General features: G+C 38.1%; 1 protein-coding gene across 1 annotated transcript in view; it reads right to left on the bottom strand.

The window, feature by feature from the left end:
• DNAH11 (dynein axonemal heavy chain 11) overlaps positions 1-23,941 on the bottom strand; it is a 407,209-nt gene that overhangs the window by 32,225 nt on the left and 351,043 nt on the right. Inside the window, exons 67-72 of the mRNA XM_033192171.1 lie at positions 17,475-17,639; positions 15,648-15,788; positions 6,862-7,032; positions 4,083-4,205; positions 2,107-2,300; positions 764-912 (exon numbers count right to left, since the gene is read on the bottom strand). Coding sequence (XP_033048062.1) covers positions 764-912; positions 2,107-2,300; positions 4,083-4,205; positions 6,862-7,032; positions 15,648-15,788; positions 17,475-17,639 — 943 coding nt within the window. The remainder of the gene's footprint in view (positions 1-763; positions 913-2,106; positions 2,301-4,082; positions 4,206-6,861; positions 7,033-15,647; positions 15,789-17,474; positions 17,640-23,941) is intronic.

The raw sequence follows: 23,941 nt of genomic DNA, 5'->3' as shown, positions 1-23,941 counted from the left end.
CGCAGCCATCTTCTGGGTGACTGTCCTGAAGAATCCAAATGAAACTTCTGTTGTATCCACAAGCAGCATTTTGAGCTCTCCGCAGCTGCCTCATTGCAAGCATTAGAAAAGCCTGTGGAAGCCAGTTCCTTTGGTTTTATGATAATGAAGCTTTTGACATTTTGATAGATGGCAGGCATTGTTATGGAGCTTTATAAACTCTTGCAGGAGTAGCAAAGCATTTCTCTCATAAAAAGGAGCAACATGTGGTAGATATCACATCATTTTCTTCAATGGAGCTGTTCATTGGGTAAACGCACAAGCCTCTCACCTTGTGAGGCTGCATTTAAATTGAGCACAGTCAGGTCACAGCTATATTAACCTGGTATTCTTGGTGCAGGCCGTGGGGAATGGTAATCCAGAACACAAAGGCGACAGTGCCTTGTGCAATCAAATACACTTGCTCTAATGACCATTATTTAGTCACAGGGGGCACAAGATTACATGAGCATGGGGGAAAATTGCCCTCTGGCCCTCATATAGTCAAAAGGTGGAAAACAGTACAAAGGAAACTTGCATTATGCCAGCCAGAGGAATGTTCCATTTCAACATTTCTTCAGACTATGGTGTTATTAGCTTTACATTTTCCATACATCCAATCTTCAACAACAAAAAAGAAACTAAGATCACTGTGAACTGAAAGGAAGGGAAGGGGGTGGGAGGTGAAAGGGAGGGAGGGAGAGAGGGGAGAAAGGGCAGGCCAGTGAGCCTCCCTGCCACTCACCAAGAATCTCCAGGTCTTTAAGGGCATCTACCCCTGGAGACAGGATGAAGAATATGGGGGTGGCCGGGCTGCTTTCTTCGAATGCTTTAACTAAGTCCAATCTGGTCCTCTCTACATACTTTGCACCCAGTTTTTCCTCTACAAAATTTCTATAAAAAACAAGAATACAAAAAAACATGATCAGTGGTTTTGACCTTGAAGAGAGTCACCATTTGGATAAGCTTAAACCACACAGGCACAGGACAGAAGTAACCATGTTTATTATGTGGGATGTCTTGTTAGAATAACAATATGAATCCAACTAGATGTATGGGGTAAGTGTGTCAATGAAATCCCTCTCTTCCTTAGAAGCTCTGAAAATCAGAAGCCTACAATTCCATTTTGGGGGGCTACTGAGACCTCCCTCCAAGTGTCATCAGCTGTCTGCTATGGCTTTGTATCCCCCAAATCCCCTGCCAGATTCCCCCATTACTTATTAACAGTTCATTAGATTTGCCACAGTGCAATTTTCCAGCCTGCTGGGCTTCTCATGAATATACAAATGCTTTTTGGGGTGTTTCTAACACAGGGAGGCTCAATTAAGCAAGTATTTTCCAGCAGCATCAGATTTAGCAGAAAGTAAGTACTACTAAGCAGAATTAACTTGTAAAGTAGAGTTCAGCAGAGGCTTCTGCAAAGGGAAAACTGGCTGAACTAGACAAAGCAAAGGAAAAAACCTGAGGCACATGAATATTACTGAAGAAACACAATAGGGAAGGAAGTTGAGAACTCTTTCGTTGGTGAATTCAAATTAGAATAAGACTTGTATGAATTAAGCAGCACATTACCATTTAGAAGCCAAGAGGGCAAAGAAAAAGGACACTTAAACCAAGATGTAGACAAGGGTTTCTGCTTTGAAATTGCATTGGTTGTAAAGTCAGAGGGACTATGAATGACTCCATGAAAGGAATTCATTTTGGTTTGACATGCAAAATCTTCAGAGCCAAAATGCCATCACTGAATGAAAACGATGGAAATTACACTTGGATAATGCATGAATGCATGTTCCTGGCCTCTGAACTCTGCTGACACCCATTTCTCTTCCAGGAGTATTTCCATCAGTACCCTGTCTCCCCTCTACTGATTTCAGAATTAAGTTTTTCAGGAAGAATGTGCTGAGTCTGCCTAGCACATGGTTTAGTGTTTAGCAAATTTTAACAGTAGCAATGATTATAATATCAAAATCTCAGCAGAATCACTCCCCAACAATATGGATGGTAAACACTTCCACCAGATTCTCCAAACTCCTCAGACTACATTTCCTCTATGTTTACTTGTGTTTCCAAAAATGCTGATCACCCCACCTGAGAGCATATGTCATTCTGTCAGGACGCATTGCTCTCAGAATAATCAGCTTCTGTATTAAACTTTTCTTCTTCCATTCTTGAGGTAATTTTTCTTTTTCTGGACACTCGGATTCTACCCACTTCCTCCACTGCTTGGCAGATCCTTCCACATCTCGGTCTATGCCTCGAAATTCTTCCAAGAGGGCAATTGCCTGTAATATGATAGGGAAACAAGTAGGAATGGTGTGAACGATACTTTATAGTTTGAGATGAAGACTTGTGAATGTATCTAATCTTATGTAAAAAAACCGTGCTGGATAGTGTTCACTTTCCTCTCCAGATTTCCTAATTTTGCTTTTGTTTTTGTGTTTTGCTCTGCTGAGGGGGTGAGCGCAAAGGACACTTGAGCTAAGTTCCCTGGTTCCCTGACCTAGTTGGGTTTGGCCAACAAAAAGCAATGACAGGAGCCTGGAAGACTGGAGAAGAGAGAGGTGGGGGTACTTCTGTCAGAGGCGTTTGAACCAGAGCAACTCCATCTTGAATAGGAGTTGGGTAAACTGAGGCTGGGACCTGCTGGGCTACATTCCTAGGAGGTTACGGCATTCTAAGTCACAGGATGAGACAGGAAGTTGGCACAAGATACAGGTCATAAAGATAAAACAGCTTCAGTAAGGAAGCTGGCTAAAACCCAACAAAACCAAGATGGTGATGAGGGTGACCCCGGTCGTCGTCACTGCTACACTGCACCAGTGCCATGACAGTTTACAAATGCCATGGTAACGTTAGGAAGTTACCCTATATAGTCTAAAAAGGGGAGGTATGAATAATCCACCCTTTGTTTAGCATCACAAAATAACCATAAAAATGGGCAACCAGCAGTCTTCAGGGCTTCTCTGCCTATGGAGTAGCCATTCTTCATTCCTTTATTAATAGACTTGCTTTCACTTTACGGACTTACCCTGAATTCTTTCTTGCACGAGATCTAAGAACCTCTCTTGGGGTCTGGATCAGGACTCCTTTCTGGGAACATTTCCACCCCAGCTCTTTCTCATAGGAAAGTGGTTTGGCAGGGAATATGTTTCTCCGCCACAGGCCATAGATCCCCTACGGTTGGCTCTCTCCCACAACTTCATTCCTCAGTAGTTCCAGTAACTGTCCTTTCCCTCCTTTTTCCTGCCCCATCCCCTGGTTGATTTCCTAATCCTTCTTGCCCATACTATGAAAATAGACTCTTGGTTAAACTTTCTTCATCACCCTTTTGAATGTGCCATCTGTTTCCTATTGACACCGAGTGATACACATTTGAACTTGAATTTTGAATTCTAAAGTTACAATCTAATTACAAATACTAACTTAAAAAACTGAACATATATAAAAATAAGAGGTAACAGTTATTTTCAATGTATAGAAATGTTTCCTTCTTAGAAAAAAGAGTAGGGCAAAGCTTAGCATATGTTGAACATCATTAAGATACTCCAGATCCTGGGAGAATTAACTCCTAACAATAGGGCCTTTGACAGAAAAATGCAATGAGCATTGATAATTGAGGTTTAAGGCAACTGTCACTTTTTTCTCTACAATATTCTGTTTTGCTTAAACATTTTACAATGAGAATAAACGAACCTATTGTGGTGTAATTTAAAGAACTATTTAGAAAAATAGAGAGACAATTTAAAAAGAAAACAAAGTAGATTTAAGGAAATTTTAAAAAATATTCATTTGTATCACTTGGCTTTTATCAAAGATCCTGACAAATTGTACATGTTTATTAACTTTTCCACCCATACATAAGTTAATGGCTCCTTTACATCTAAATGAGAAATTAACCAATTTAATAATACAAAGATTAATAACATTACATTATATAGGACATTTCTAAACTGAAATGGTGCTTAATACATCACCTGTATTCTTTAATGTTTACATTTCAACACTGGAGAGAGCTAGTATTTTAAATAAGATCCAGAAATTAAGAAACTGTATTCCTAACATACCTTGATAGCACTCCATGACTGAGAAGTTAGGAAGTCAACGGGACTCAGATGAGTGTGTTCAACAGTGAATCGAAGCAGGAAATCCAGTTCAAGGGGGTCTATCTCTTTCTTTCTCAACAAAATCTTGAGAGTAGACAAAATTGAAAAGGATTATTTGGTTTACATCAAAATCATGACACAGGAAGTAGTCACACATTTAACAGACATGACTGAGTAGGTAGAACCACACCTGCTGGGAAGTCCAGTTGATATCTGTTCTATTGTTGAAATAGTGAATCTCAGATTATGTCAATGATCTCAAAACCATGATCAGAAATCTAACAGAAAATAATTATGAAGGCTGATTTACTCCAATCTAACACCTATCTCTATTAGCAACATATTTAAAATATGCATTCATAAGTGTTTTATTATTAGATCAAACTTGTCTTAACACATTCAGAATGAGAAAGCCTCTAGTGACAATGGATTAAATTACTAAACAGAAGGTAGAACCAGTATTATTAGTTAATTCTGGTATAGTAGTTATTCAATAAACTACAAGGTACATGAAGTTTAATATATAAGATTATATTGAGAATGAGAAAACCTTTTACAGGTATAACTAAACACATTGTGAAGTGGAATAAACTTTAGCTATTCTGCTCACAGAACTGATAAAAAATCCATAGTATATTTTGGAGAGTACAAATGAAGTATTCCTAATTTTCATATAAAAACCATAACACCCCACAAAGCTAAACGGGTAACATTTTTGAGCTTTATCTTAAAATTCCAGATATTTTCAAAAGGTGTTATGAGGGATAACATGCATTAAAATATTTTATTAGATATTTTTTCTTGAGTTTATTTCAACAAACAAGTAATTGTCCATATAGATATGAAACTTTGATTTATATAGATTGTCAGGACTTGAGGTTATGATACAGCTACGGCTTCCAAAAGGAAGTTTTAAACAGATGTTCATGTCATGTACTATCATCCCTGGCCTTTTCCTATTAATGAGCAGTACATACAAAACAAGTATTTCACGGCTGTAATCCCAGCACTTTGGGAGGCAGAGGCGGGTGGATCATGAGGTCAAGAGATCGAGACCATCCTGGCCAACATGGTGAAACCCCATCTCTACTACAAATACAAAAATTAGCTGGGTGTGGTGGTGCGTGCCTGTAGTCCCAGCTACTTGGGAGGCTGAGGAAGGAGAATTGCTTGAACCTGGGAGGTGGAGGTTGCGTAAGCTGAGATCGCGCCACTGCACTCCAGCCTGGCAATGGAGCGAGACTCTGTTTCAAAACAAACAAACAAAAAAACAAGTATTTCATTGTGTAATGCCTTGCTCCTGTTTATTAGATACACAGTTCATCATTAGCTGCAGGTGTGTATAAAGTGCCTTCTTTGGCACACACAGAATAGGTAAGACATAGACATTTCCTTAACACTTGGATAGAAAAAGACACAAAGCAAACTACCTGATAAAAGGACAACCTGCTTATTTTATCTAGGAATGTGGTCTGCAAGGGTTTCTTTTTTCTTATCATGAACACTTTTTTTTTTTTTTTTAAAGATGGAGTCTCCCTCTGTCGCCCAGGCTGGAGTGCAGTGGCGTGATCTCGGCTCACTGAAAGCTCTGCCTCCCAGGTTCACACCATTCTCCTGCCTCAGCTTCCCAAGTAGCTGGGACTACAGGCGCCCGCCACCACGCCCGGCTAATTTTTTGTATTTTTAGTAGAGACGGGGTTTCACCATGTTAGCCAGGATGGTCTCAATCTCCTGACCTCGTGATCCACCAGCCTCAGCCTCCCAAAGTGCTGGGATTACAGGCGTGAGCCACTGCGCCTGGCCACAAACACTTTTATTTAAACAAAGTCTTTCATAGAAATTCATGTGAAAAAGGAAAAAAAAAAAAGGAAGCAGGTTTCACTGAAGGTGTGGGCAAGAAACCTGGAGCTCTCTTTACCTATTCACTGCTGTCATTTTCTTAATTTTAATTGACAAATAATAATTATATATATTTAAGTGGTACAGTGTGATGCTTTGATACATGTTTATATTGTAGAATGGTTAAATTAAGCTAATTCATATACCAGGTCACATAGTTATCTTTTTTGTGATGAGACTTAAAATCTCCTTTAGCAATTTAAAAACATACATTATTAACTACACACAATGAAAAAAAAGGAAAATTCAGTCATTTGTGACAACATGGATGAACCCAGTTGCTGTTTTGTAAGGAGACTCTGAACAACTCTCAGCTCCACTCAGATCTGGACTCATAACCCTCATCTCAAAGAACCTTCCTGGTAGGGCCTGGACGATTCTTTACAGGACCCGAGGAGGTGAGAACAATGTCTCATGAATGTTTTTCAGGGTGACCACTGTGGTAGGAGTGTAATGTGTATACCCACCCCCAAGCCCCCACTCCCCAAACCAAAGCACTGGGACCTAGGAGAAGGCTGTCACATGCCCAAGTTCCCTGTGGGAGGCAAATTCTCCTCATGCCACCAAGGGCTTCTGAAAAAGGTGTGTATTATATTTTGCTTCAACAGAAATAAAATATATAATATTTTATATATTATATAAAAATATATATTATATACTATTTTATATAAAAATACATATATAATATTATATATATTTTATATATATACATATATAGAGAGAGAGAGAGCGAGAGGGAGAGACAGAGAGAGAGAGAGAGAGAGAGACAGAGAGAGAGAGAGAGAGAGAGACATCTGCCTTTGGTTCTGGGGATCCTTTTTCAAGTAATTGATCTCCTTACCTGAAAAGCCATCTGGGACAGGAAGGTGAGCTTGTCCTTCTCAAACAGCGCCTGGCTGGTGTAGAGGAAGACGGCGTGGGTGATGCTCTCCATCAGGATAGAGATGCGTCCCTGCATGTCTTCCACCTTGTCAGCCTGCTCAATCACTCTGTGGAACAGCACGTTAAATGCCTGGGAAATTTAATGTGACTATTAAAATGTGACAATTGGTGCCTGGATGTCTAGCTAGCCTCAGATACACAGGGTGACGGTTTAAGTTTTATCAATAGGGAGTGAGAATGAGGCAAAATTTTTAGGAGGATTATAGTTTCTGGCACATGGTACATGCTCATTAAATGTTTGTTGTCATTACTGTTCCATGAAATCCATTCAGTCTCCTTCCAAGCAACTAAATTGCATCATTTTCTCTCCTTCTGCCCATATACTTAAAACAATATTTTAATATTTAATTGTGGTAGGATACACATAACATAAAAGTTACCATCTTAATTTTAAGTACGCACATTCAGTTCAATAGTGTTAAGTATATTCACATTCTTGTGTGACCAATCTCCGGAATTTTTTTTTTTCATGAACATAAATTACACTGTTCAATGCAGACTCAAGGCCATACATTTTTGGGGGAGTAGGTTTTACTTACAGTACAGATTCTCTTCACGTAAGATTACAAAAAGACAACACAATGTGATGAGTCCATTTTAAACATTACGTGTGGCAGTCCATATTAACACAAATAGCTCCCAAAGAGGAACAAGAAAAGCTAAATGCAGTGTCACTAGGATGCCATAGCTTTTTCATTTTGCAAAACTGAAGCTCTGTACCCATTAAACAACTGTATATTCTCCCTTCCCCCCATCCCTGGCAACCACCTTTACTCTACTTTCTGTTTCTGTGAGTTTGACTATTATAGGTACCTCACTGATATGGTTTGGCTGTGTCCCCACCCAAATCTCATCTTGAATTATCGCTCCCATAATTCCCATGTGTTGTGGGAGGGAACTGGTAGGAAATAACTGAATCATGGGGGCGGTTTCCCCCATACTGTTCTGGTGGTAGTGAGTAAGTCTCATGAGATCTGATGGTTTTATAATAATGGGAAATCTCTCACTTGGCTCTCATTCTGTCTTGCCTGCTGCCATGTAAGAAGTGCCTTTTGCCTTCTGTGATGATTGTGAGGCCTCCCCAGCCACAAGGAACTGTGACTCTCTTTTTCTTTATAAATCACCCAGTCTCTTGGGTGTGGCTTTATCAGCAGTGTGAAAACAGACTAATACTCTCATATAAGCAGAGTCACAGTCTTACTGTGACTGGCTCATTTGAGTTAGGATAATATCCTCAAGGTTCATCCATGTTGTAGCATGTATGAGAAATTTGTTTTTTTTTTTTTTTTTTTTGAGACGGAGTCTCGCTCTGTCGCCCAGGCTGGAGTGCAGTGGCTGGATCTCAGTTCACTGCAAGCTCCGCCTCCCAGGTTTACGCCATTCTCCTGCCTCAGCCTCCCGAGTAGCTGGGACCATAACGCCCGCCACCTCGCCCGGCTAGTTTTTTTTTTGTATTTTTTAGTAGAGATGGGGTTTCACCGTGTTAGCCAGGATGGTCTCGATCTCCTGACCTCGTGATCCGCCCGTCTCGGCCTCCCAAAGTGCTGGGATTACAGGCTTGAGCCACTGCGCCCGGCCGAGAAATGTGTTCATTTTTAAGGCAAAAGAATATTCAACCGCATGGATATACATTTGATCAATCTATTCATCCCATGATGGACACTTGGGTTGCTTCCACCTTTTGACTATTGTAAATAACGCTATTATGAATTTGGGTGTTTGGATATCTCCTAGAGACCCTCATTTGATTATTTTGAATAAACAGCTATAAGTGGAATTGCTTGATCATATGGTCATTCTATTAGTAATTTTTCTGAGGAACTGCTACACTGTTTTCCACAGTGGCTGTACCATTTTGCATTTCCACCAAAAGATTCCAATGTCTCCACATCATCACCAACACTTGTTATTTTTTTTTTAATAGTAGCCATTCTAATGAGTGTGAGGTGATATCTCATTGTGGTTTTGATTTGCATTTCCCTAAAAATTGGTAATGTTGAGTATTTTTTCATATGTCTGTTGGTCTTTTTTTTTTGAGACAAACTTTCATTCTGTCATCCAGCCTGAAGTGCAGTGGAGTAATCATGGCTCATTGCAACCTCAGCCTCCTGGTCCTAAACAATACTCCCACCTCAGCCTCTTGGGTAGCTGAGACCACAGGCATGTGTCATCACGCTTGGCTAATTTTTAAATTTTTTTGAAGACACAGGGTTTCTCTGTGTTGCCCAGGCTTGTTGACCATTTGTATAAAATCTTTGGAGAAATGTCCACTTATGTCCTTATCCTATTTTAAAATCTGGTTATTTGCTTTTTTTTTTTTTGGTGCCATGTACTTTCGGGATGCCCTTTGGTCATCTGTTCTTCTTTTAAGGATCACTCTTGATATTTATTACTCTCGTTCATGCCTTGGTGATAATGGCATTGTATGGATTGCTGTATCTCTCTATATAAATATAAATTTGAAAAATATATCTGTATATATAAATAGCTGTCAATATAAAAATATCTATTTATTTATTTTTGGATGATAGGGACCAGAGACCACAGATTAATTCACCTTGAAGTATGTATATTTGAGTGAAAGTAAAATCCTACAATTACAGATACATACAGTAAACATTGGTAAGAAGGCATTAATGAAGAATAGCTTGAATATGTCTTATCTGAAATGGTTGGGGCCAGAAGTGTTTCAGATTTTGGATTTTTTCAGATTTTTGAATATTTGCATATACATAATGAGATATCCTGGGGATGGAACCCAAGTTTAAACACAAAAGCATTTATAGGTTGGGCTTGGTGGTTCATGCCTATAATCCCAGCACTTTGGGAGGCTGAGGCAGGTGGATCACCTGATGTCAGGAGTTTGTGACCAGCCTGGCCAACAGGGTGAAATCCTATCTCTACTAAAAATACAAAATTTAGCCAGGCATGGTGGTGGGTGCCTGTAGTCCCAGTTACTCAAAGGAGTGGGACAGGAGAATTGCTTTAACATGGGAGGTGGAGGTTGCAGTGAGCCAAGATCGCGCCACTACATTCCAGTCTGGATGACAGAGTGAGACTCTGTCTCAAAAAACAAAACAAAATGAAAAAACAAAATTCATTTATGTTTCATATACACCTTATACACATAGCCTGAAGTTAATTTTATACAATATTTTAAATAATTTTGTGCAAGAAGTGCTTGAGGTGAGGTGTAGAATTTTCCACTTGCGGCATCTTGTCAGCATTCAAAATGTTTCGGATTTTGGAGCATTCTGGTTTTTGGATTAGGATGCTCAATCTGTACTAACCCGATATTTACACTTTTTTGTTTTTGATATGGAGTCTTGCTCTGTCGCTGAGGCTGGAGTGCAGTAGGGCGATCTCAGCTCACTACAAGCTCCGCCTCCCGGGTTTACGTTATTCTCCTGCCTCAGCCTCCCGAGTAGCTGAGACTACAGGCGCCCGCCACCTCGCCCGGCTAATTTTTGTATTTTTAGTTGAGATGGGGTTTCACCATGTGTAGCTAGGATGGTCTCAATCTTCTGACCTTGTGATCCGCCCTCCTAGGCCTCCCAAAGTGCTGGGATTACAGGCATGAGCCACCATGCCCAGCCGATATTTACACTTTTTTAAAATCAGTTTTTCATTTACACACAATAAAATGTGCCTATTATATGTACAGCTTGATGAGTCTTGACAAATAGATATATCCTAATAACTGTAGCAATCAAGATATAGAACCTTTCTACTTACATCACCAGAAGAAGTTCTCACGTGCCTATTTACAGCCAATTCCCACCACCATCCCCAGCCCCAGTCAATTACTGACCTAATTTTGCCTTTTCAATAATTTCACATAAATAGCATCATATGGTATATACTCCTTGGTATCTGGCTGCTTCTTTTCAACATGTTTTGGTGACATATCCATGTTGTTGTGTACACCAACAATTCATACCTTTATGTTTTGAGTAATAGCCCACTGTGGGAACATGCAAAATCTGCATAACTATTAATGTGCCAGTCCTTTGGATTGTTTTCAGACTTTGACTTTTATGAATAAAGTGTCTATGAGCATTTGTTAACAAGCTGTTTGCAGGGATACATTTTTATTTCTCTTAGGTAAATGCCTGGAGTAAAAGTGTGAGATCATATTTTGTAACTGTATATTTGTCTTTATAAGAAATTGCCAAACTGTTTCCCAAAATGGTTTATTGCGTTTCCTCCAGCAATGTGAGAGAGTTGTAGTACCATATCTGTGTTACACTTGCTATTAACCGTCTTCTAAACTTTTAGCCCCCCGCATTCTTTTATTTTGAATTTTTCTGATGCCTGATGAGCATTTTTAATGTGCTTGTGGATAATTCATATGTGTTATATGTCTGTTCAACTCTTATTACTGAGTTGTACAAATTCTTTATATAGCCTGATACAAATTCTTTGTTTTATATGTATGTATTGAGAATATTGTCTTTGCTTGTCTGTGGCCTACCTTTTCATCTTCATATCTTTTGAAAACCATAAACTTTTAAGTTTGATAAGGTTCAATTTATTAATTTTTTATTTTTCTATTGTGTCCTAAGAAACCTTTACCTAACCCAAAGCCCAAAGCTTTTCTCTTATTTTTTTCCTAGAAAATGTATAGCTTAATCAATTCATTTTGAATTTTCTATATAGTATAATAGTTTGAGGTTTATTTTATGTCATATGGATATCCAATTGTCCCAGCACCATTTGTTATAAAAACTAGCCTTTTCTCATTGAATTGTCTTGGCACCCCTACTGAAAATCAACTGACCATGCATTTGTGGGTGTACTTCTGGATTCTCTAATCTGTTCCACAGATCTATGCATTTTTCTTCAGGCCAGTACCACAACATCTTGATTCTTGTAGATACGTCTTTTCATTCTTTGAGACGGAGTCTCACTCTGTTGCCCAGGCTGGAGTGCAGTGGCACGATCTCATCTCACTGCAAGCTCTGCCTGACAAGTTCATGCCATTCTCTTGCCTCAGTCTCCCGAGTAGCTGGGACCACAGGCATCCCCCACCAAGCCTGGCTAATTTCTTGTATTTTTAGTAGAGACGGGGTTTCACCGTGTTAGCCAGGATGGTCTCAATCTCATGACCTCATGATCCACTTGCCTCAGCCTCCCAAAGTGCTGTGATTACAGGCGTGAGCCAACGCACCTGGTCACAGATACAAGTCTTAAAAACAGAAATTGTAAGTCTTCCAACACTGTTTTTTTCTTTTTCAAAATTATTTAGCTATTTTAAGTCCTTTAAATTTTCACACAAATTTTTAGGATGAGCTTGCCAATTTCTACCAAAAGGAAAAAGGAAATGTCTTCTGCTGTTTTGATTGGGACTGAATTGAGTCTATCAGTTTGGAGTGAACTGACATCTTAATATTGAGCATTCCAATTGATAAACATGGTGTATCTATTTAGTTAAGCCTTAATTTTTCTCAACAATATTTTGTAGTTTATAGAATACAAACCTTACGTATATTTTAACAAAATTATTCCTAACAAGTTTCATGGCTTTGGAAGCCACTGTAAACAGTGCTAAGATACTGATTTTATTTTCCACTTGTTTCTCATGTATAGAAATACGAGGTACTTTGTATATCGACCTTATATCCTGCAACCTTGCTAAAAATCCACTTCTTAGTCCTAGCAGGGTTTTGGTGAGTTTCTTGGGATTTTCTATATATATAATCAGGTCATCTGTGAAAATACAGAGTTTTCCTTCTTCTTTTAAATATCTTGCTTTCTATTGTCTTATTGTACCGACTGTAACTTCCAGTGCGGTGTTGAATAGATGTGCTGAGAGAAAGATATCCTTGTCTTGTTCCTGATTTTGGGGAAAAGCATTTCATTTTCAACATTAAGTATAATCTTAGGTGTAGATTTTTTTCTAGATGCATTTTATCACGTTGAGAAGTCACCATCTATTCATTAGTTGAGAGTTGGTTGTTGTTGTTTTTAACTAATTTGTTGAAATTTTTCAAGTTCTTTGCATCAATTAAAACGACCATACGAACTTTTTTTCTTTTATTCTCTTAACTGATTAATTACACTTCGTGATTCTTGAATGTTAAACCAATTTGATTATTGGCATACATTCCACTTGGTCATAATATGCTGTGCTTTTTGTATATGGTTGGATTAAATTTGTCAACATTTTCTGGAGTTTACCAACAATGTTTACAAGGGGGACTGCCCAGTATTTTTCTTTTATTGTAATGCCTTAGTGTAGTTTTGGAATTTGGGTAATACTGAGCTGACACTGATGATTTAGTTTTATCCTTCTCGTCATAACGCAGTTACTCTCAAACTCCAACCACACTGTGCTTGTTAAAAGTTTTGCATACTAGTTCTGTACTCTTAGGAAACCTGCCAGTTATGCTCGAGTAGCTGGGACCACAGGCATCCCCCACCAAGCCTGGCTAATTTCTTGTGTTTTTACATATCCTCTAAAAATAATATCCTCTTTATTATTGCCCGTAACCAGTCCATCTCCAAGAGTCAATGATTCCAGGTTCAAATCATATCTCAGGTCTGTTCATGTATCTCTGAGTCTTTTGTCATCACATCAGTTATCTGCTTGAAATCTTCCAATGGCTTCTTGTTGCACCCAGAATATAAATCCCCAAATCCCACACACAGTGGTCTACAAAACTCTGTGTGATCAAGTCTTTCCCACCTCTCTAGATTAATTTCTTGCTACCTTTCCCCTTGCTCATTACCCTCCAACCACAGAAATTCACTCACTACCTGGAATCCCTGAATTCTTTCATCTCACACATTCCTGTTTTCTCCAAATGCTCTTTACATAGCTAAGTCCTACTTATCCTTCAGAAATAAATGTTACTTCCTCTGGGAGGCCTTCCCTGAGCCCCCAGTAAAGCAGCCTCTCCACCTCTATCATTCTCTCTTACAGTACTTTCTACTTTTATAAACTGATGTGTGTTCATAAAGGTGGAACTATATCTACGTGTACATATATATCTATATGTATCTACATATAGATATAGCTCCACCCTTATGTTTTTTCCAAAACTATACCCTCAAGTGACAAGCATCTGACATGATGATTGATCATAATAAACATTTGTCTAAAAATGAACAGATGAACAGAATGAATGAGCACTGTCCAGCAGGCAGCAGCATGATACAAGGTATGGAGCATGGGCTTTGGAAACAGTTACAGGTTGAAATGCTGGCTCTTAACAATAACAAATACACTTTCTTGGGCAATGTATTTAAAGTCTGAAAATGTCATCCTTATTTTTTTAATGGGGATGATATTATATTCTTTATTGAGATGTAACAGGGATAAAGAATGAGCCAAAGTATAAAAATGTCTTGCATGTAATAGTGACTTAATAAATAGTTGTTCTTATTATTTTTCTTTCTTTAGCAAAGAAATATATGCATTCTCTTTCCAAGACACATTTTCACAAAGACAAAATAGGAGCCTCAAGAAAAATTCCCTTAAATTTAAGAGTCGGCTGGCCAGGCGCTGTGGCTCACACCTGTAATCCCAGCACTTTGGGAGGCCGAGGTGGGCGGATCACAAGGTTAGAAGATCAAGACCATCCTGGCTAATATGGTGAAACTCTGTCTCTACTAAGAATACAAAAAAATTAGCCAGGCGTGGTGGCGGGCGCCTGTAGTCCCAGCTACTAGAGAGGTTGAGGCAGGAGAATGGCATGAACCCAGGAGGCAGAGCTTGCAGTGAGCCGAGATCGCACCACTGCCCTCCAGCCCAGGCAACAAAGGGAGACTCCGTCTCAAAAACAAAACAAAACAAAACAAAACAAAATTAAGAGTCTGCTCAGGAGCAATACACCAACATAATATGATACCATATCCATAGTTTAATTACCTCAAAGCCTTACTGAAAATTATAAATGAAAATTCCTGAGAATGAGGATTTTGCTTTTGCTATTTTGTTAACCAGATCCTCATGACTCCTTACTGGGTATACACTGATTGCTTAAAAATACATTCTGGGCCCGGCGTGGTGGCTCAAGCCTGTAGTCCCAGCACTTTGAGAGGCCGAGACGGGCGGAACACGAGGTCAGGAGATCAAGACCGTCCTGGCTAACATGGTGAAACCCCGTCTCTACTAAAAAATACAAAAAACTAGCCGGGCGAGGTGGCGGGCACCTGTAGTCCCAGCTACTCGGGAGGCTGAGGCAGGAGAATGGCGTAAACCCGGGAGGCAGAGCTTGCAGTGAGCTGAGATCCGGCCACTGCATTCCAGCCTGGGCGACAGAGCGAGACTCCGTCTGAAAAAAAAAAAAAATACATTCTGGCCACACGCAGTGGTTCACGCCTGTACTCTCAGCATTTTGGGAGGCCGAAGCAGGGGGGATCACTTGAGGCCAGGAGTTCAAGACCAGCCTGGGCAACATGGCAAAACCCTGTCTCTACTAAAAATACAAAAATTAGCCCGATGTGGTGGCACACTCCTGTAGTCCCAGCTACTCAGGTGACTGAGGCATGAGAATTGCTTGAACATGGGAGGCAGAGGCTGCAATGATCATGCCACTACACTCCAGCCTGGCTACAGAGTGAGACTCTGTCTCAATAATAATAATAATAGTTATTATTATTAATAAAATAAATTCCAAATTTCCAGAAACAAATTGAACTCCTAAAGTTTTCCATAGTTCTTAGCTTATTCAGCATTACCTTCAAAGAGAACTGGTAGATGGGGTTGATTTTCTGGAGGTTATTAATAACAAAATAAAGAAGAGATGCTCTTGCTGCCACTGGTCTATAACATTCTCGGGCCTCGTTGATTTTTCTTTCATTTTCTTTGGCTTCAATCACCTATGGTGGGATCAAACAAAATAAGTAACTTATTTACTCTTTATATTCTCTACATATATCCAAGGAATGGAAGACGTACCTGAAATGAAAAATTATGAGTATTAAAATAGATAACATGCATGGCATCCATGTGCATGAGCTTTTCTAAAATGATGACATTCATATTTTAAAATAATTTTTTAAATAAACTGAGTTTCAGTGGGAATGGACATAACTCTAGCGGTTTTCTAGGTTACAGATTAAACAAACCTAGTTGTTTTCGGTTCTACAGAATTTGTTTCTGAGTAATGTCACCTTTCTGCTTCCTCTCTCTCTTTCAAGGCTTAATAACCCAGCTATATCACCTCCCAGGGATGGCTCTTAAAAGTCTGCTGGGTCAATTCAATGCCAATAACTTTATTAGGCAACAAGGCATACGAAAGCAGTCAAGGTCAATAATATATCCAGTAACTATGCTTACTAAAAAGTCTTAATATAAAGACTCTCATGCCTAATTCTGACTTTGCACTGAATCATCCATATGTCCATGTATTTCCATTTAGTTTATCTTTATGTATTAGCCTCTGGGCACATTCAGAGAGATAATTAAAAAAGAAAAACCACTACCACCATCAACCAACATATTCAGTTTTACCCAAGGCTCAAATATCTATTATTTTATCTAGGACTACCGCTGGTTCCACAGAATACAGTATTTTCCCCAACCTTCTCTACAGACTTGACTCATAATATTTGTGTACAAAAGGAAATAAAATGTAGGGCAGAGAAGGAAGTCACTACATGGTGATATATGAAGAAGACAGGAAGACACATTTTAAGAGACAATTGGAAGTTAACTTCAAAGCTAAGTTAATTTACTTAATTGTTCTAACTTTACCATCTTAGGAGCTGCCTAATATTCATTTACTTGAAAAGATAGAGTAATTTGGGATTCCATTTCCTCGCTTAATTTAAGACAAATACATAGGATGTGTAGTGACACAGCTTCTGCTGGGTAATTAATAGATTACTTAGTAATAAGGGTATTCCAGAAAGCAAATAAGGGTCTAATTCACACTGAAACAATGGAATTTTAAGGGTTAACGGTCATTTGTGAAAGTCCAAAGTGCACATCACACATAAAGCATATTGGGACCCGTGCTGGACGTTAGCAGGAAGCCTATTTCATAAAAATTTCTACTGGCTTTTAGGAAATGTCATTTTTCCAGGGGTGAATAGTGCATTTGAGTACAGCAGGAGACTATCGTTTGCTCAGTATCCTGCCACGGCAGGCCAGTAAACAAAACTTCCACTCTAAGAATTTCTTTAAAATGTCCAACAGTTTGGAGAATCTGCAGAGAATCTGTAGGATATAAGTTTGGTAGAGCCGGATGCTAAGGCTTTTCAGATTTTCAGCCATAGAAGCCAGCAGGCCTCAACTTCCTTTACATTTGATCACCCAGGAGAAATAGGAGCTGGACAGTGTCTGATTTGAATGAGATCTCTATGGAATTAGGAGAAGCACACATCCAACCATCTCCATCTCCATTTAGAATCCCACACAGTCCAGTTGCAGCTTATTAAATCACCTGAATTCCACACACCGGTCCTCTTAGAGGAATTACCAAGTCTGATTACACTGCCCACCCCATGTGTCTCATTCAAACAGACCGTTAGAATCTGCCAGGTATCCTCTGCCCTTCCTACCTTGTGCTCTATCTCTGCCGCAGTGGCCTTTGTTGCCTCCAACCTCTCTACCAGTTTGGTGTCATCCAGAAAGCTTCCCTCTGCTGCAGAAAGGTGCAAAAGGAGGTCGTCTTCCAGATGCTTGAGCTCAATCTTAAAATCATTTTGGTGCTTTGTCAATACCAACTAATACAAACCAAGAAAAGTGTGAGAAATGGTGGTTAAGTACATTTATTTTTTATTTATTTATTTATTTATTTGAGAGGAAGTCTCGCTCTGTTACCCAGGCTGGAGTGCAGTGGTATAATCTCGGCTCACTGCAACCTCTGTCTCCCAGGTTCAAGCGATTCTCCTGCCTCAGCCTCTTGAGTAGCTGAGATTACAGGCGCCTGCCACCACATCCAGCTATTTTTTTGTATTTTAGTATAGACGAGTTTCACCATGTTGGTCAAGCTGGTCTCGAACTCCTGAACTCAAATGATCCACCCACCTCGGCCTCCCAAAGTGCTGGGATTACAGGTGTCAGCCACCGCGCCTGGACAAGTACATATTTTTAAAGCAGAGTTTCCTTAATCACAAATTTCACGACATCAGTATATAGTAAAACACCCTTAACATTGAAACCATACCAATCATAATTTTTAGAAATTCTTTAAAAAACTTTAGAAGGTATGTTAAGATCTAGTTGCACTCCAGGGCGCAGAGTATAAACACTTACAATAATTTAACATCATGAACCATAGGAAGAATCTGTTTAAGAAAACATCAGAAACTTCTGGTTTCTGCTCAGATGTATAAAGGCTTAGAAGTCTCGTTTCCGTTCGCAAAATAGGAAAAACACTCATCAACAATTCTTCTTACATGTATCAGAAAACTGAGGTCACAGGGCAAATTGCCATCCTAAAAATAGGCAAACACAGAATCACAACTTCTCAGGAACACTGACATGGTGATTGGCTAATTGCTGAAGGTAGAACTTGAGTTAAAACTTTAGGGGGGACCAGTCTTTGGAGTCTCTATACTTCTTTGAGTTTTACCTCCAGGAAACGCCACCAGGTTCTTACAGTGAAGGTCAGATAAAATCTACACCCGCTCTGGGCTCAGGATGGGAAAAGTAACCATTATGGCATAAGCTCAGAGGCAAAGTAATTATTTTAAATATGTCCAGAGCTTTCTGTTCTCCTTAACAAAATCCTGCCCACAAAGGAAACTACTTGGTCAGTGCCTAATATGACCTGGATGTATTAGTCTGTTTTCAAATTGCGATAAAGGATTTCCTGAGACTGGGTAATTTATAAGGAACAGAGGTTTAACTGACTCATAGTGCCACATAGCTAGGGAGGCATCAGGAAACATATAATCATGGCGGAAGGGAAGCAAACATGTCCTTCTTTCCTTGGCAGCAGGAGAGAGAAGTGCCCAGCAAAGGGGAAAAGCCCCTTATAAAACCATCAGATCTCATGAGAACTGACTCACTATCACAAGAATAGCACGGAGGAAACCAACCCCATGATTCAGTTACCTCCCACTGGGTCCCTGCCACAACATATGGGGATTATGGGAACTACAAGTCAAGATGAGATTTGGGTGGTATCACAGCCAAACCATATCTCTGGGGAAGGGCAGACTTCCTGTCCTTTAAAAAAGGCTAAGTAATTCTTCTGAAGGTCACATTCCAGTGATTCAGGCTCCTAAAAAACCCTGAGATTTAATTATAAGATAAAAGAATGTTTCCCGTCCATAATACCTTCCCAACACATTGACAGACTCCAGTATAATATCAGTGGATTATAACTGAGAGATTTGCCAAATCAGTTTTTAGGGAAACCTAAAGACAACAAGGGAGACAAAAACAAGGACACTAGATAAAACTGAAGTCTACAATAGGAGCAGCTACAATGAACATGAAACACAGCCTTAACTCCTAGCCCTAGAAACATAAAACCTAACACTAAAATAGTATTTACTTTTGTGACAATTATCTAATACATCATGTCTGGCTTTCAACAAATAAGTACAAGGTGTACTAAAAAGCAAAAAAACAAAACAAAACAAAAAGAAAACAAAAGACAAACCAGAAGAGAGAACTCAAACCTCAGCACAAGACTCAGATGTGGCAGAAATTTTGGAATTATCAGACTGGGAGTTAAAAGTAACTACTTAATGTGCTAAGAGCTTTACCGGAAAAGTGAACACCATGAAAGACCACATGGGCAATATAAGTAGAGACAGAAACTCAAAGAATAAAAAGGAAATACTAGAAATAAAAAACAATGTAACAAAAATGAAGAATTTTTTTTTTTTTTTTGGAGACCGAGTCTCGCTCTGTCACTCAGGCTGGAGTGCAGTGGCATGATCTTGGCTGGGTCTTGATCTCCTGACCTTGTGATCCGCCCACCTCGGCTTCCCAAAGTGCTGGCATTACAGACATGAACCACTGTGCCTGGTTGAAGAATGTTTTTGATGGGCTCATGAGTAAACTAGACACAGTGACAAAAACCAGTATGCTTAGACATATGTCAGTAGATACTTGAAAAGAAAAAAAGAATAAAAATTAAAAAGGAAAGAATATCCAAGAACTGTGAGATGCTAACAAGGAGAAGAAAGAAAAAAATGAGCAGAAGAAAGATTGGAAATAATGGTAGCTGAAAATTCTTCAAAATTAATGAAAGATACCAAACCATAGATACAGGACACCCATAGCACGTTAAGCAGGATAAATACCAAAAAATCAGCTCCTAGGCATTTAATATTCAAACTGCATATCAAAGAACGAAAAAATCTTGAAAGAGTCCACAGGAAATAAATTACCTTACCTATGAAGGAACAAGGACAAGAATTACATGGAATTTCTCTTGAGAAACTATGCAAAAAGGAGAGTTGAGTAAAATATTTAAAATGTTTAAGGAAAAAAAATCAACAAATAATTTTGTATCTTGTAAAATTATCCTTCAAAAGTAAAGCAGTAATAAAAGCTTTCTTAGACAAACAAGACTGAGGGATTTTGTTGTTAGTAGACCTGCCTTACCAGAAATGTTAAAAACAAAAATTCTTCATAGAGAAGAAAAATGATATCGGTCAGAAATTCACATCTATGTAAAGAAAGAAAGAGTACTAGAGGAGGAGTAAATGAAGATAAAATGAGTTAGTTTACTAATTGAGCTGTCTTTTCAAAACAGTAATAACAGCAATATAGTCAGTGATTATAGCTTATGGAGAAGTGAAACGAATGACAGCAATGTTATAAAGGATGAGAGGAAGGAAATGAGAATAGTCTCATTTTACCTGCATTGGTAATGCGGTATTTTTTACCTGCATTACCAATGAGGCAGTAGTGTTATTTGAAAATGGAGTTAGAGGCTGGGCACGGTGGCTTATGCCTGTAATCCCAGCACTTTGGAAGGCTGAGATGGGTGGATCACCTGAGGTCAGGAGTTTGAGACTAGCCTGACCAACATGGTGAAAAACCATCTCCACTGAAAATACAAAATTAGCTGGGCATGGTGGTACATGCCTGTAATCCCAGCTACTCGGGAGGCTGAGGCAGGAGAATTGTTTGAACCCGGGAGGCAGAGGTTGCAGTGAGCTGAGATTGTGCCATTGCAGTCCAGCTGGGGCAACAAGAGCAAAACTTCATCTCAGAGAAAAAGAATAAAGAAAAAAAAGAAAATTGAGTTAGATTAGTTGTAAATGTATACTGCAAATGCTAAGGTATCCACTAACAATTTTTTAAAAAAGAAATACAATTTATATTGTACTTATATATAGCAATATATTTTGTTAAGAGAAGATATACTAGAATCATATAAAATGCTTAATTAAAACCAAAGAAGGCAGAAGAAGAGGAAAAGAAAAATATTACAAATACAAAATACATATATTTATATTGTAATATATAAATATTACAGCAATATATACATATATATAGAAAGAGTACATGAGAGTGAGCATGCAATATATATAGCTAAGACAGAAGAGACACTGGAATCATAGAAAGTGCTCATTTAAAACCAAAGATGGCAGAAAAAGAGAAAAAGACAAAAAAAAAAAAAAAACTAGTGAGAAACAAGTATAATGAATAAAAACCAATAAAATATGGTAGATATTGATCTAATTATAGCAGCAATCTCTTTAAATGTGAATTATATTGACATAGTGGATAAAAAACAAGACCTAACTATCTACTGTCTATAAAACCCACTTTAAATATAAAAATTAAAAGTGGAGAGAGAGAGATGGAGAAAGATATATCATGCTAACACTAATCAAAAGAGAGTTGGGGTGGTTATATTAATTTAAGACAAAGTAGTTATCAGAATAAGAAAAAGTATTGAGAACAAAGAAGTGCACTACATAATAAAGGGGTCTACTCTCCATGAAAGCATAACAATCTTTAATGTGTATGCACCCAATGACAGAGTGTCAAAATACACAAGGTAAAAACTAAGAGTTGCAAGGAGAAATAAACAAGGCCACAATTATAGCTGGACAATTCAAAATCCTTATATCATAACCGATAGATCCAGCAGGCAAAAAATCAGCAAGGATGTAGCTGAACTGTGCAACATCATCAATCATCTGGATTGAATGTCACTGACTACTTCATCCACCTACAGAAGAATATACATTTTTCTCAAGCTCACATGGAACATTCACGAAGATGGACCAAATAATACACCAAAAAGGCTTAAAAGAATAGAAATCATACAAAGTATGTTCCAGACCAAAACAAAATTAAATAAGAAATCAGTAACAGAAAGCTTAAAATTCAAAAATATTTAGAGATTAAACAACACACTTTAAAATAATACATGGGTCAAAGAAGAAGTCTCAAGAGAAACTTAAAAATATTTTGAAAGAAATGCAAACAAAAATACAACATATCAAAATTTGTGAGATGCAGCAAAAGCAGTGGTTAAAGGGAAATTCATAGCATTGAATGCATATATTAGAAAAGTACAGAAGAAAACCTAAAGGTATTTATCAAAGCTTTTACCTTATAAAATTAGATAAAGGAGCAATGTAAATCTAAAGCAAGCTTATGAATACATAATTAAAATCAGAGCAGAAGTCAGTAACATTTTAACCAGAAAATCAATAAAATCCAAAGCTGATTATTTGAAAGGACCAACAGAATGTATAATTCTCTAGCCAGGCTAGCCAAGAGACAAGAGAAGGCACCAATTATTAGTATGAGAAATGAAAGAGGGGCATAAATACCAATTCCATGAACATAAAAGGATAATAAAAGAATCTTATAAACCATTACATGCTTACAAATTTGATTACACTTCAAATTAGATGAAGTGAACTGATACTTTGGAGGACAGAATCTACCAAAAACACATACATAATCTGAAAAGGCCTATATACATTAAATGAATTAATAATCTTTCAAAACAGAAAGCACCAAGTCCAGATGATTCCACTGGAAGAAAAGAGTTAAGGGGGAAATAGTATCAATTCTCTACAATTTTTTTCTAGAAAACAGAAGCAGAAAGAACACTTCCTATCTCATTCTATAAGGCAAGCATCACTCTAAGACCAAAACCAGATAAACCCACTACAGGAAGAAACAAAAAAACTACAGACCAGTATCTCTGATAAGCATATATGTGAATATCCTCAAAAAATTAGCAAATCAAATCCAACAACATACAAAAATAACGAAACACCACGACCAAGTGGGATTTATTCCAGGTATGCAAGTCTGGTTCAAAAGTGAAGTAATGATCCATAACAAGCTAAAGAAGAAAAAATGTGGTCATATCAATAGATATAGAAAAAACATTTGATAAAATTTAACAGTAATTGAATGATAAAAACTCTCAGCAAATTAGAAATAGAGGGGAACTTTCTTGATAAAGAACATCTAAAAGAAGAGAATCATAGCTAACATTGTACTTAATGGTGAGAAGCTAGAAGTTCTTGCCCTAAGATCAGGAATGAGGCAAGGTTCCACTCTTATTCAATGTTGTACTAGAAGTCCTAACTAATACAGTAAGACAAGAAAAGGAAATAAAAGGTATACAGAATGGGAAGGAAGAAATAAAAAATTGTCTTTGTTCACACATGACATGATAATCTATGTGGAAAATCCCAAAGTATGAACATAAGGCCTCTTGCAACTAATAAGCAGGTAGAACACATTTGCAGGATACAGATTAATATACAAAAGCCATTGCTCTTCTATACACCAGCTTTGAAAAATTGGAATTTGAAATTTAAAACACAATGCCATTCACATTAGTACCAAAAAAATGAAACACTTAGGTACAGATTTCACAAAGTATGTTGAAGATCTGTCTGAAGGAGTAAAAAACTGATGAAAGAAATCAAAGATCTAAACAATGGAGAGATATTGCATGTTCATGAATAGGAAGTCTCAATATTGTTAAGCCATTCATTATTCCTTTCTGAAATTCAGCACAATATTATTCAAAATACCTGTACATTATTTTGTAGTTATTGAAAATTTGATTCTAAAG

Source organism: Trachypithecus francoisi, unplaced genomic scaffold (genome assembly GCF_009764315.1).
Source record: "Trachypithecus francoisi isolate TF-2019V2 unplaced genomic scaffold, Tfra_2.0 Lachesis_group4, whole genome shotgun sequence".
NCBI classification, from domain to species: Eukaryota; Metazoa; Chordata; class Mammalia; order Primates; family Cercopithecidae; genus Trachypithecus; species Trachypithecus francoisi.
The sequence above is the reverse complement of the archived record's forward strand: the minus strand, read 5'-3'. Positions and strand labels throughout refer to the sequence as shown.